General features: G+C 52.4%; 4 protein-coding genes across 4 annotated transcripts; 2 read left to right on the top strand and 2 right to left on the bottom strand.

The window, feature by feature from the left end:
* Positions 1 to 336: 336 nt before the first annotated feature.
* On the bottom strand, positions 337 to 2,574 carry J4E92_003904 (uncharacterized protein; the record flags this gene model as incomplete). Its single annotated transcript, XM_051495297.1, has 3 exons — positions 337 to 565; positions 613 to 2,117; positions 2,170 to 2,574. The coding sequence occupies 3 exons, from the start codon at positions 2,572 to 2,574 to the stop codon at positions 337 to 339; spliced, it is 2,139 nt and encodes a 712-aa protein (XP_051354316.1).
* A 2,352-nt stretch (positions 2,575 to 4,926) lies between these two features.
* Positions 4,927 to 5,449, top strand: J4E92_003903 (uncharacterized protein; the record flags this gene model as incomplete). The annotated part of the gene is made up of 2 exons (XM_051495296.1): positions 4,927 to 4,995; positions 5,048 to 5,449. 2 exons carry the CDS (start codon positions 4,927 to 4,929, stop codon positions 5,447 to 5,449), a joined length of 471 nt encoding a protein of 156 aa, XP_051354315.1.
* Positions 5,450 to 10,004: 4,555 nt separating this feature from the next.
* J4E92_003902 (uncharacterized protein) lies at positions 10,005 to 10,510 on the top strand (the record flags this gene model as incomplete). The annotated part of the gene is made up of 3 exons (XM_051495295.1): positions 10,005 to 10,085; positions 10,140 to 10,251; positions 10,308 to 10,510. 3 exons carry the CDS (start codon positions 10,005 to 10,007, stop codon positions 10,508 to 10,510), a joined length of 396 nt encoding a protein of 131 aa, XP_051354314.1.
* Positions 10,511 to 10,800: 290 nt separating this feature from the next.
* On the bottom strand, positions 10,801 to 12,090 carry J4E92_003901 (uncharacterized protein; the record flags this gene model as incomplete). Its single annotated transcript, XM_051495294.1, has 2 exons — positions 10,801 to 11,761; positions 12,086 to 12,090. 2 exons carry the CDS (start codon positions 12,088 to 12,090, stop codon positions 10,801 to 10,803), a joined length of 966 nt encoding a protein of 321 aa, XP_051354313.1.
* Between the last annotated feature and the right edge of the window lie 33 nt (positions 12,091 to 12,123).

The following is a 12,123-nucleotide window of genomic DNA, read 5'->3' as shown; positions in this document are numbered from 1 at the left end:
GGTGCGGCAGATGTGAGGACCTGGTTGATGGAGACCTAGTACTTATTTGTCTCAACGTCCGATACAGGATGTTGGGGATGAAGGTCTGTGCTGGACCCAGAAATGGGTTCGTCGAGAAGCGCCGCGTGTGTCGTGTAGATGATAATCGCTGTCGCGTGCGATCGCCGCTCGACTTGCTGATCCATCATATGGTACGCGGAGGCTACCAGAAGTGGAAGGTAGCTTCAGCTACACAGGTCTGGCGAGCATGTGGATCTACGTTGTAGCTTTCCTGCTTTGAAGAGCCCACAGTCGTAGTCATGTACTGGGTGGCAGTCCGGTACTGCGAGATCAGAGTCATACGTCAAATTTGAGTCCTGCTGTCCGTAGCCACATCTGTCGCTTTCCTTCAGCTTCGCGAATGATCTCAGCGGAAAGCTGTAGGCTAGGTGCGAGGTGAGCGTATCGCTCCATTTCCAGAACAACGTTGTTGATGATATCGTCCATAGTCGCTGGTGGGGGAAGTAGCTGAGATAGCGAAGGAGTCATTGTTGCGCCCATGATGAGCAACGTCTGGGAGATGATGCTACAAAACTGTCAGCAAACGCAATGTTGGCAATTGGTGAAACTTACGAGAGAGCGCCCTGGAACAGATAAGGCAGATGTCCAGCGTGGTGCGCAGTGATGTACTCCAGTTGACGAACGCATGCCTCCAAGCACTTGTGGCAATTATCCTGCACACTCGAATCCATGGCCAAAGTCTCGTCCTGCAAGACCAAAAGCACGTATGGGCGGAATATGATGGTACGGCATGCGAAGTAGCGCAGTCTCAAAACGGTCTGAACCGGGTTCTGCAAAGGTACTCTATCGAGCGGGAACTGCATGGCTGGTGGTAGCCCAGCGTACCATTGGTTCAGTTGGTAGTCAAGTTCCACAACCAAAGGATCCAGTTGAGCGATGGATGTCGCAGCTGGGCCTTTGGAATAGGGTGTCGTTCGGATGTAGAGCATGGAGCTCACACGGTTGAGTAGTCTACGAAGGGCAATCTCTGCAAGGAAATACCACAGTTCATCTCGGCCAACTGCTTCTGTTCCTAGATCCTCAAATCCGGTCGGCAGTGCAAAGCCTTCCTCAAATTGAGCGAGGCCGGAATGGGGAAGATCGAGCTCTGCTAGTAGGTCGCTTTCGATCATCACAGCATTCCAGTACACTCTTCTGCCCAACTCCTCTTCCGCTGGAGACACGCGACCAGGCGCGCTCAGAAGAAGCTGCAGTTTCATGCTGGCGCCTGATAATACGTTCCAAGCTTCGACTGGGCGTACAAGATACACCAAGTATGCTGCGGCGAGGATTTGACATTGTGCAGCTACCATGTTGTTCCTTGTCATGACGGTCGGTAGCAGGCTCCATGCTGCGGTAAAGTATGCCAACCCTGGAGGATCCTTTTCTGGGTTTTGCTGTGTAATACTGCCGGTGCTTGCAGCATGACCTAGCGCAAGAACGAGAAGAACTATGCAGCTTTCAGGCCCATCTCGGAAACCGTGGCTGAGGGCAGTCTGGTAGTGGCTACTCCATGTATAAGGATTTACGACCGCGTAGAAGACATTCACTCTCTCAAAGTACGCCTGCACGTATGCGCCAGTATTTGAGAGATCCAGCCCACGGCTCGTCCCAAGGCTTACTGACTCCCGAGTCATCTCGAGCTGGAGAAGAAGCTTGGCGTCATATTGGCGAGACACGAGCTCTCTGATCATGGGAGATGACAGCAGATTGAGTGCCGCAGTATTGTGGGTTTTCGGCATGGTCGAGATGTTTGACGGGTGGTTGGTCCATGTTCCTATGCCGTTGATCGGCTGTACCATGCCGAGATGGGGTATATTGCCGGTGCTACGGGCTAGGAAATCTTCGCTGGTGGAATTGCTCGCGGCTGGCGAATGCGATGATAATGAGAAGTTGCTAGTGATGCCAGATTGTAAAAGACCCTCGATGCGGTTCAGATGCTCTAGGATTAGCTTGTCACCTGCGTCCAGTTTAATGCCCGGCTCTCGGTATATGCACTCGGCATTCAGCTCTGTACACAACCTGCACTTTGGCCTGTTTCCGTCGCATCGACTCTTTCGGGACCGACATATTTCGCACTATTTGATGTCAGTTTTTTGAGATAGAGGAGTCGAAATAAGGATGATGTACAGCGATCGTCGCACGCCGGCGCGGGTAGTCTATCGTGTCGGTACTTGGGCGCTTCTTTGTGCTCGGTCGCTGTTCGGTGCTCGTGCCGTTGGTACCATTGCTAGTAGGTGCGATTCCATTCGACGCGGGCGGGGTGTTGTCATTGGACATTTCCCGGTCTGTACCAGATGATTGAGACATGTTGCGGGGCCGCTTCTTGAAGGGATTACTCAAACCACCGTTTCCAGTGAACAGTCCATTCGGGGGGTCGAGCAGATGAGGAGACGTCAGGGCGGATTTGAGGATAAAGGTATTTGCGTCGGGCAGAGCGGAGAGATTGAGGCAGAAGGCGTCGCGTGGGAAGCCTCCATTAGTGGTCGCCGCTGACACGGGACTAACATCTGGAGAAGGAGTAATTCCAGCCATGATTGGTGGACGGTTAGACAGCGGCCGGGGCACGCTGCACAACTTCTGCGGCGTGCAGCCACGATATCGAGACAGAGTACTGGATTCCAAGGCGGCACAGGGTGTGAGATAGGCGTTGCTGATGAAAGCAGGACACAGCAATTCGGCGTGAAGATGGGACGGCAGGACGCACGACGATTATAACCACACCAAATCTCGCCTCATCCTTAGCTCCTACACCTACACATGTCACGAAACGGGCTCTGCGAGATGAGCGAGGCGAATGCGGGGGTGACAAGGGCATCAAGCACTCCACATTTGCGCTCTGACAATCAAAAAATGGCGCCAGTGATCCTTCCAAGGGTCTCGCGTCGAGCCGTGGCCGGCACGGTGATGATGCTACCCACCCACGGCCGCAGCTTCGCCCGGTCGACGATAAATTGCCTGCAACATGGCGGACGTTTGTAGACACACGATCAGCGTAGTGGTGGTGGCAGCCTCAAACGAGTGGTGGCAGCCTGCTTACAGAAGGGTCTGCAGGAAGCACGGAGCATGCGAGGCATGCGGTGTGTCTGGAGAGGCCTGCGAAGCGAGATGCCTGCCCTCCAACTCTCCAGCGTGCTAACCGCGTACAATAGGCTAATACACCAGGAAAACGGCCGACCTAAGATCGTACTGCGCATGCTATTGCCTTGGCATGGTGGGTTCAGCATGACTGTGATCAGCGAACGGCGGCAGTGGACCTGCATCAACAGCATCTCCTGATCATTCGCGCTACGCCTTCACAAGTCCGCTGCATTTCCATATTGCTACCAAGCCACTCGAACTCCACTCGAAGATTTGCGACTCGTCTGATAGGCGCGAGCATGCTTCCATGCAGCAACTCATATTACCTGCTGCCCAAGTGCAATTACCAGGTATATCCTGGCGTCTACCTAGGTACCTGTAGGAGCCGTAGAACAAGTGGACTCTTCCACACAACGGCTGGGGTCTCAGCCAGTGATGTTCGCTGCTGACTCCGGCACTGCGTCCTAGGATTCATTGACTTCGACTATGCGTGTGCCGGTGATCCAACACCGTGTACAGAACGCTCTCATCGACTGACTCAACGCTGAGTCGAAGCGGCATAACGACAGCCATAGTGCAGTTCCAAGACACGGAGTCGTCTGTCTTCGTATAGCTTAGCCTAGGGGCCGAATGACCTGCGATGGCGCAATCAGTGAGGCAAAGCTTCTAGAAGACGAGAAAGAAGACATGTCTTGGACGTATTGATCTGCGCTTCAAGCGGTTCAACCCCAGTCGTGCGCCACATGATGGGGTAGACGCTCGGTAAGTCGACATGACCAGGATGCTTTCTGCTCAATGGCGTAGTCTGGTGTCTATGTCTCAGGCTATGCCTTCTGCCTTCTGAGCGCAGGGTGAATAGCCGGTGGGTACCTGAATCTGACTACCGTTCGGTATCGTGGAGTCTGTTCAGGCGGTCGCGAGTGGTTCGGTCGGCAGGAAAATGCGTTCGCTGTCTCTGACAAGGCAGAAAATGCGATGCGTGACGCAGGAGTGGTCATGATCGGTGTTGCGTCAGGGTTAGGCTTATCGGCTCCTTGATGCAACGGCAGATGTCAAGCCAACTCAGCAACGTCATGTACGCTCAGAGTACTCTATCTGGGCACGGTATTGCAAGGCTACCGATGCATCAAGTGCTGCATTCTGGGAACGAAGCCGACTATTTTGGTTTTCTGGGGCAGACACTCGGATACGTGAACTAGGCCTAAACAGAAGCCCTGGCTACTACTTTCAGATTGAACCTGAAATATGACGATGAAGTCGATAGAGCGGGCAGTATCGAGTATTGAGATCATCTGCCTCATGAGCTCGTCGATAATCAAACAATCACCACAAACGACCGCCATTCAGCTTTTGCGAATCCTCGCCTCGGCAGCCTTGGGGAAAGGATGCAGTCGTTTGAGTGAGAATGTTATCTGGCTCACTAGACGATCGGGAAGCAATACTCACAGCTAATCAAAAAGACTACGATGGTGTCGTTGTCAGCGCGCAGGATTTCGGTCGTCGTCATCCGAGTCGTTTTCGTGGGGGTGTCGCTTCCTATTACGCGGGTACAAACACATCGCCATGCCGAATAGGAAAGGGCGGTACAGTCCCAAAATGGCAAACAAACAAACAAGTACTTCGAGAAGGACCTGCGGAGATCGCCGCCTGCTGCCATTCGGCCGCATGCACAAGCAACCTACATTGGCACACCTCGGAGGACCGCGCGATCGACTAAGTAACACAAAAACCAATCTGCAAGGGTAGCTTCTTTGTACGACCCAAAGCATGAAGCCGGAAGCACTCGACGCTCTCACCACACAAACTATGAGGCCGAAAGCACTTGAAGCTGTCACGACTCCAAACACGGAGGAGAAGTCGCCAGCTAGGCAACGAGTATGCTTCTCTCACGTTCACCCTATTCCCAACACATACTGACGCCTGTCAGAACTCTCCTCACCAAACACAAGATACTACGAAGTCTTCATCTGCATCCCCAAGATCAGCGTCGGATAATAGCACGATCAGCACGGACGGCACCACCGAAGCCACCCCGACCGCCGCAGCCATCGTCTCAGAAGTCGTCCAGACTGTCAAAACCGCAGTCGACGGCGCCATCGCGTGGGCCGAACAGAAAGTTGATAAGCTGGGTGCGGAGCAAGACACTACGGGTCCTTATACTTCGCCGGCCACTTGCATGCCATCTGATCTCGATGCCATTGCTAGCGGCATTCTGCCTGCTTTGCCGGCCGCAAGGCAGTATGATGGAGGGATTGACGACAGAATGAAGGAAGGAGAGGGTACTGAGAAGAGCACTAAGACTGGTAACGGAGAGGCTGTAAGAGAGTGAGAGAAGGGAGATGAAGGGGAAGGGCGCAAGTTACGTGATTTGAATGGTGGCGAATGAGTCGAGGTCTACATGACGGATTGGCATATGATACCCAAGCATAACTTTGGTCTATGAGAGAGATTACGGTGTGCTAGTTACAACAAATGAAAATCATAGGCAATATTGAGCCATGAAGTGATCAGCGAAGTGAAGCAGAAGAATCAAACTGTACCCACCTTTCAACGTAGTAGGTTATGCTGCCCTCTCTGACCAGGTTTCATTTTGCATTTATTTCATAGCAGTCGATCCCAACCATATTTAGGGGAGTGCATGGTGACACAAAGTGGGGTACATAGACTTTACCTCCAAGTATCTCGCCTCTCTCTCGACTCACCCCTCTCCAACATGGCGAACCAGTGTCCCATCTGCTCCAAGTCTTTCCCTTCCGAGACCGCGCTAAGAGGCCACACGGGCACCAATGAAGCAGTTTCTCGCCGCGCTCACACATGTCACAAATGCAACCGCCGGTTCTGCAGCCAGAAAGCAATGGAGCAGCATCGCGATGCACCGTCTCATAGTGTCGTGCCGTCCCAAAGTACTGCACCGTCTCACGCTACCATGTTCAGATGCGACGTTTGTAAAAAGCCTTTCGGGAGTAAGCAGGCTGTGGCGCAGCATAATAAGTCGTCGTCGCACAAGCGAAAGGTGGTCCGCGCAAGTTCTGCAATGGGAGTGGGTGCGCCGTTGGGCTCGGGGAGTGTAAGTTCAGAATCTTGCGTCGTGGGAGGTATTGTTCGAACGCTGACATGCTATCGAGGCTTCATCTCACCAAGCACAATCTCGCATATTAGGAGTGACCTCCACTTCAATTGAAGAAGCCACGTCTAGCGACATCGACAGCGAGGACGAGTACTCTGATGAAGGCGCGTGGGCACAAGAACATGTTCGGACGGTGTGGCACGACGACGACCAGGATTGGGCGCTTTGCGATAAAGATTGTGGGTGGTGTGGGCATTGCGCTGATGGAGATGACTACTGAGTCATTGCGAGCATATTCACCTACCTACGTATTCTCAGAAGAGTTTTCAGTCTTTGCCCAGGTGAGTTTTATCGCCTAGTGGTTGCACCAATTAAAGGGGCCTCGCAACGTTTCGTGTGAAGTAAGCTCGGCTGGCAGCAACCATAGTCATCTGTTCCATTGAATCAGGACAGTTATGTGCGATGGAATTTTTCTCCTTCGACAGCTTCGCTACTTTCCGCACGTTTAATTACCCACCTTTCTCTTGATACTATACAACAAATGCAAAGGAGGGGGAAAGTCCTTAGCTAAGCTGTGTATTCGAAACCATATGACATTCAAATGATGGTAATGGACCTACGTTCATCGAACAAGGCCATCCTACTAGCCTCCATTGTCAGCTTACCGAACACCATCCATAGCCCTACTCGCCTGTACTTATCTTTACTTCCTTCGATAGCCTGGAGGATCAAGCAGTACAAATTGTTATCCTTGGTGAACACATCTTTTCCCTCCTTCAAGAATCTCTCCCAGTTCAATTCGCCGTCATCAGAGAAACTTCGATAGTGATGCCAATGGCGTATGCATAACGGTAGACAGACCAAGGGTTTTCGATCTGACCAGTTGATATCCTGGACGTCCGGGAAGAAGGTGGGAGACGGAAAGCCGCTGCTGTGACCGACCAAGACTAGCCCGGGATGATTGTGCTCGTCTCGCCTCACTGCCAACAAAACGCCAGACAAGCTGAACGATGCTCTAGAAGTTGCTCCGAACGGATGATCTTCGCAGGTTGTTGGGTCCGAAACATCGAGAATATTGATCAATGGAGACCAGAGGACGCGCGACGAGTGGTCGTTTGGTAAAACATGTGAGTAGCTCACGCCACCATTGATTGAGGCCCATGACCACGAAGGTGCCCTAGGTGATCTAGCTTTGCATATGGTAGTGTTATCTTTCGCGCACCATGAGAGACCTCGGATCAAATCGTGTCTCCACAGTCCCGCGTGGTAGCTGTCATCGACTGCCACTCCAAACCTTTTTGCAATGCCAGCTATGGCAGGGAGCTTATCGTCCTCGTATGTGAGAACTCGAGACGTGAACTCCTCTACTATTCTGTACCAGCAGCCGTGATTGTCCACCGTTTGTTCTTTAGGTATGGATGGTGTTATATCATTTACTATGCATTGGAGAAGGCGATGGTTATCGAATGATATATTTGGAGCGTGCGGGATTCCTAACGGGAACTTTTCGTTGGTCGATAGCGTCGGGCAACGCCAGATGAGCAGATCTTGTGAGAATATGATGGAGCGGCGAGACAAAATCTGCTCCTGTAGAATCCAGGCTCTTCGGGCTGATAAATTCCCTTTCCATGGGTTTTGGTCTCCTGGATCGCCAGAGATCTCCTCGTCATGCATTGGATACCGGGATATGTAGCACGGGTGTCCGAATAGCATAATTTGGCAAGGCCAGATCATCAGACCAAGGCGCTCTTTGAAACATCCCTGTGTCGAATCTGCTGCGGCTGCCGCTGAAATGTTCAACAGTGAATTTCCGTACACGGCTCCCATTTTCGGTGCTTCTTTTGTCCAATCTTCTTGCGACTCTTGCCCTTGAATGATACACAGAGAATCGATCCAAATGTATTCTATACCTATCTCCCTGCAGACTTGAATGGCGTGCCGAAAGGTTTTTGGTAACCTCTTGTCTTCGATGCCTCGCTGCCGACAAGGAAGGGTCCGATCATTCGTCGACAACGGTCGGTTGCGGGGATCTCCCCAGCAGTGGCTAAGAGTGGCGTAGTGGCCGTTTTTCTGGTTTCCAGACACTAGATAGCATTTGCTTGAACCCTTAGTTCCTACTGAAATTACTCTCGTTGGTAAGGGTGGAGGCTGACAATCAGCTTGGGAACAGGCTGGATGTGAACTTGTGCAGATATCCAGCCAAGCCTTGATCCTGGCAAAACTCGCCGACGAGCCCGTATTGTTGTCGTTGCCCGATGGGAGACATGTTCTGGGCAAGCTAAGATGATTTTCTGTTTCAAAAGTTAATCATGAAGCACTAGTGATGTACTAGGGTTGAGGAACGCTCACTGTCCATTGGGAATTCACAGATCAAGCGTCCGAACTCCCCCAATTCCCCACATAGTATGATAACCTGTAACTCACTAAAGACCACATCAGTCTGCGGTATTTTCGTTGCCACCCTCTGGAACTGGAGGGTGATGCCGTCATTCAGGGAAGCCGAATCATATTTCGCCTTACCCAGCCATCCACCCCCGGGCTCTTGAACAAAGCGACAATTTTCTTCCCATGCCATCAACATCAATCCGCAAAGATGGCAGCCTCCGCGTACACTCTTGATTAACGCATCAAACGAGTTGTGATGATTCACAACGACGTTGCGGAACTTGTTTAATTCTTTAAAGCGCATACTGTCTGGGCCACCGAGACTCATACAAGCGGAACAAAGTCTATCACTCTCTGAGCGCTCTGGTATACGGAGTGGACTGAGACCGAAGCAGGCTGGTTGAGCTCCGTCGCCACCAGGAGGACGAACCCATTCTCGAGCCCGGTAGTTTTCTGTGCCACCCGGCACTACTTCCGAAGGCAAAGCATCCTGGGTCGTTAGGGCCGGATTCTTTGGTTCCATTGAATGGAAGACTGAAAGTAACCACGTGGATAAAATCTTGAAAATCAGTGCCCTCGCGTTTGACTGGGTTACAGCGATCAGGTGGGCCGATCAGTAGTTCTGATTCAAGACAGACGAACGAGCTTGGCGAGCCATGGAGAAGAAGGTTGATTGTGAGCTGGAGGAACAGGATCATGGAGTGATGGGTATTTGGCGAAGCGCGGCTGGACGAAGATATAGATGTTGGTGGGCTTAGATGTGGTGGCTGGAGTCGCGGGGCAGTGCACATATACCGATCAGATACGTCCAACGTATCAAATGCAATGCAAGTTAGCAAAAGCATCCTGCCTAGTCGACGCAATGTTCTGATTCGCGCTGATTAACGAGATGATCGCACAGCCCGGGCGAGGCGCAAGGCAGCTTGATGAGCAAGTCACTGTAGCACAAACACCACAGTCGCAAGCCTAGATCCAGTCAGCATGATTACCGTCTTGTAGTGATGAGTTCTGGCTTGCAGTCAAGTCTGGAAACGAAGCATACCTGGTGTCTGTGATACCGCATTACAGGCACGGCGGCAACAGAGCTTGCACGTCCATTTCGTTGTCGCATGCCAGACATGACGTATGTTAGCATCAAATCAGATCTTCTCTCATGCTCAACCACCTGCCCGTCGAATCTGACCATGTGGGCAGTAGCAGCCACCGTCTTCGTGGAAGTCGCGTCGACAGCGAGACCCGCAAAAAGTGGGGAAAACGTTCCCAATCCACACTAACCTCGGTCCCAGCCAAAAGCATCACAACGACGCGATCGTGACATGCGCGTCTCTGCAAACGCCCTAGAACCCTCTTGTTCTCTTCTGTTTTCCAATTCGTATCCTTTCTCATACCCAGCACCAGCTTTAAGACAATTCTAAAAGCAGCATTCACCACCATGACGTCGATAACCTCGCAGTCGCACCCCTTGCTGCAGGCTTCCTCGGCTGCGTACGCTATTTTGGCGATTGGACATACGGTAATACACGATGTAGTTTGATAGATGTGGTAGTGTGCTAACAAGGTGGTGCAGTTGAAAGGTCTGGACCAGTTCAAACACCCGACGATGAACACACTGCCACTCATGCTGCGCGGCGCGAGTAAGATCGGTTGGTACGAGGGCAGCGGGTTCTTTGTTATCATGAGTAAGTCTGCGGGGCAAAGGTCGTTGTTGGGTGTGTCGTGATTGACGTTATGAAAGGCATTCTCAACTACAAGTGGTCGGTCACGGGTATCTACGACGTGTACGACAAGAGCATCGCGGGTGTCCTGACGACCCTGTTGGCAGCAGCGGGTGCGGCTTACTGGAAGAGCAATGATAGACCTACGGCTATCACGCTGGGTGTTGTTGCTATCCTGCAGGGACTTGGTGTGAGAAATGCATCGTACTCACGCTTGACGTAGATACAATGGCATGTGCACAGTAGATTCAAGATGTGTAAGAAAGACACATTATTATTACTGCTAATCCAGGCCCACTACTTGAACCTGACATCGTGAAGTCATTATCATAGACCCATGGATCGTTAAGAAAAGACATTATGGGTATAGAACACCATGACAGCACTTGTCCAACTTTTGGACCATTAACCGTGCAGAAAATCAAAGCATTACCCGTACCGTGAACGCCGTCACCTTTCCCTGCGCCATTTTCATACTATTGAGTGCTTCTTCGGCGCACCATTCTTGTCCTCTCACTCCTGGGTCTCCTTGTTCTTCTGAATGCTGACGGGTACGGAGCGCTTAGCGCTGCTGAGCAGACGCTCAAGGCGAGCGACGTAGTAATCGGCGAAGCTCTTGCTGCCATCACGCTTCCACTCATCGTCGGCCAGCTGCTCGAGACGTAGGCATGTACGGTCGACCATGTCTTCAATCTCCTCAGCCCAGTTGCTCTTCTCAGTGACGCCATCGCTCTTCAAGCTAGCGCCGTCGCTGCCGCCAACGATGGTCTTAATCGACGCGGTGCTTGTCTTCATGAGTGTGGAGGGGAAGCAAGGTGCAACCGAGTTCGTAGGCAAGTCGTCGGAGGTGAAGGTCAGGTACTCTACGATGCGCGGGTTGACGGCAGGGGAACCTAAAGCGATAGGAACTGAGCCCTCAGTCACATCGATGGGGTCAAGGGTCTTACGAGCTTGTCCTGGGTCTTCCTTGTCCCTACCGCCGTCGCTCAACACCTCGGATATGCTCGCAATATCGACTTCTTCGTCCTCGTTGATGGATGCCTCTGGTGAGTAGTTGCTGGAGCCCACATCTCCCTCGCGGTGACGAAGCTTGCGGTCATTGATCTTCAGCTGCGCGAGTCTATCGCCAACCACACTGAAGCCGCGACCGCGTGTCACAGGGAAGCGATATGAAACCGACGGAGCTGGAGAACCGATGATGGGTGTGTTGATGGGTGGCGATGGGTAGGCGGCCTCCAGGGCGGCCTCGTTGAGCGACTCTTGGATAGGGCCCAGTATCCTGGCGACGGCGGTATAGTCCATCTCCGGAGGAGGGTCGACGGGCTCGTAGGGACTGCCTACAGACTCAGTGGCTGGTGTAGGGTTCGGCACCGACGGGCCATCGGACTGAGAGTCCAGCGAAGTGACCTTGGTCGTAGTGGTAGTGGTGGAAGCCATGATGCTGTTGGAGTTGAGAGCTGGCTTGTGAGTATTCCTGGCTATTTGAACTCGTTAGTATTGCTGAGATATTCCAGCGCTGTGATAGGCCGAGCCAGGTGAAGCAGACTTCTGGTTGCGGACGGTGATGGAGTCGGCGGGAGCGTGGGTTAGCTTACTTGTATCAGCTACTGGCGTCGGGTTATTATAGTGACGCAGTTGATATTCTGTGGTGCAGGAGGTCGAGCGTGAATTTAGTCGCTGGTAGTTGTCCGGTCTGAGTGTGGGGAGTGCGGATGGTGATTGTGGAGAAGGTGCGTGCGCCTGCCCAAGTTCAAGAGCGTCCACGGGTGGAAGCAACGAACGCGTCACGGGCAAACACAGCATCGGAGGTAGCCGCAGGGCCTGGACCTTTGTACG

This window comes from Alternaria infectoria (assembly GCF_024043175.1).
Source record: "Alternaria infectoria strain BMP 0036 chromosome Unknown scaffold_5, whole genome shotgun sequence".
NCBI lineage: Eukaryota > Fungi > Ascomycota > Dothideomycetes > Pleosporales > Pleosporaceae > Alternaria > Alternaria infectoria.
This window is presented reverse-complemented; position numbering and strand designations above follow the sequence as displayed.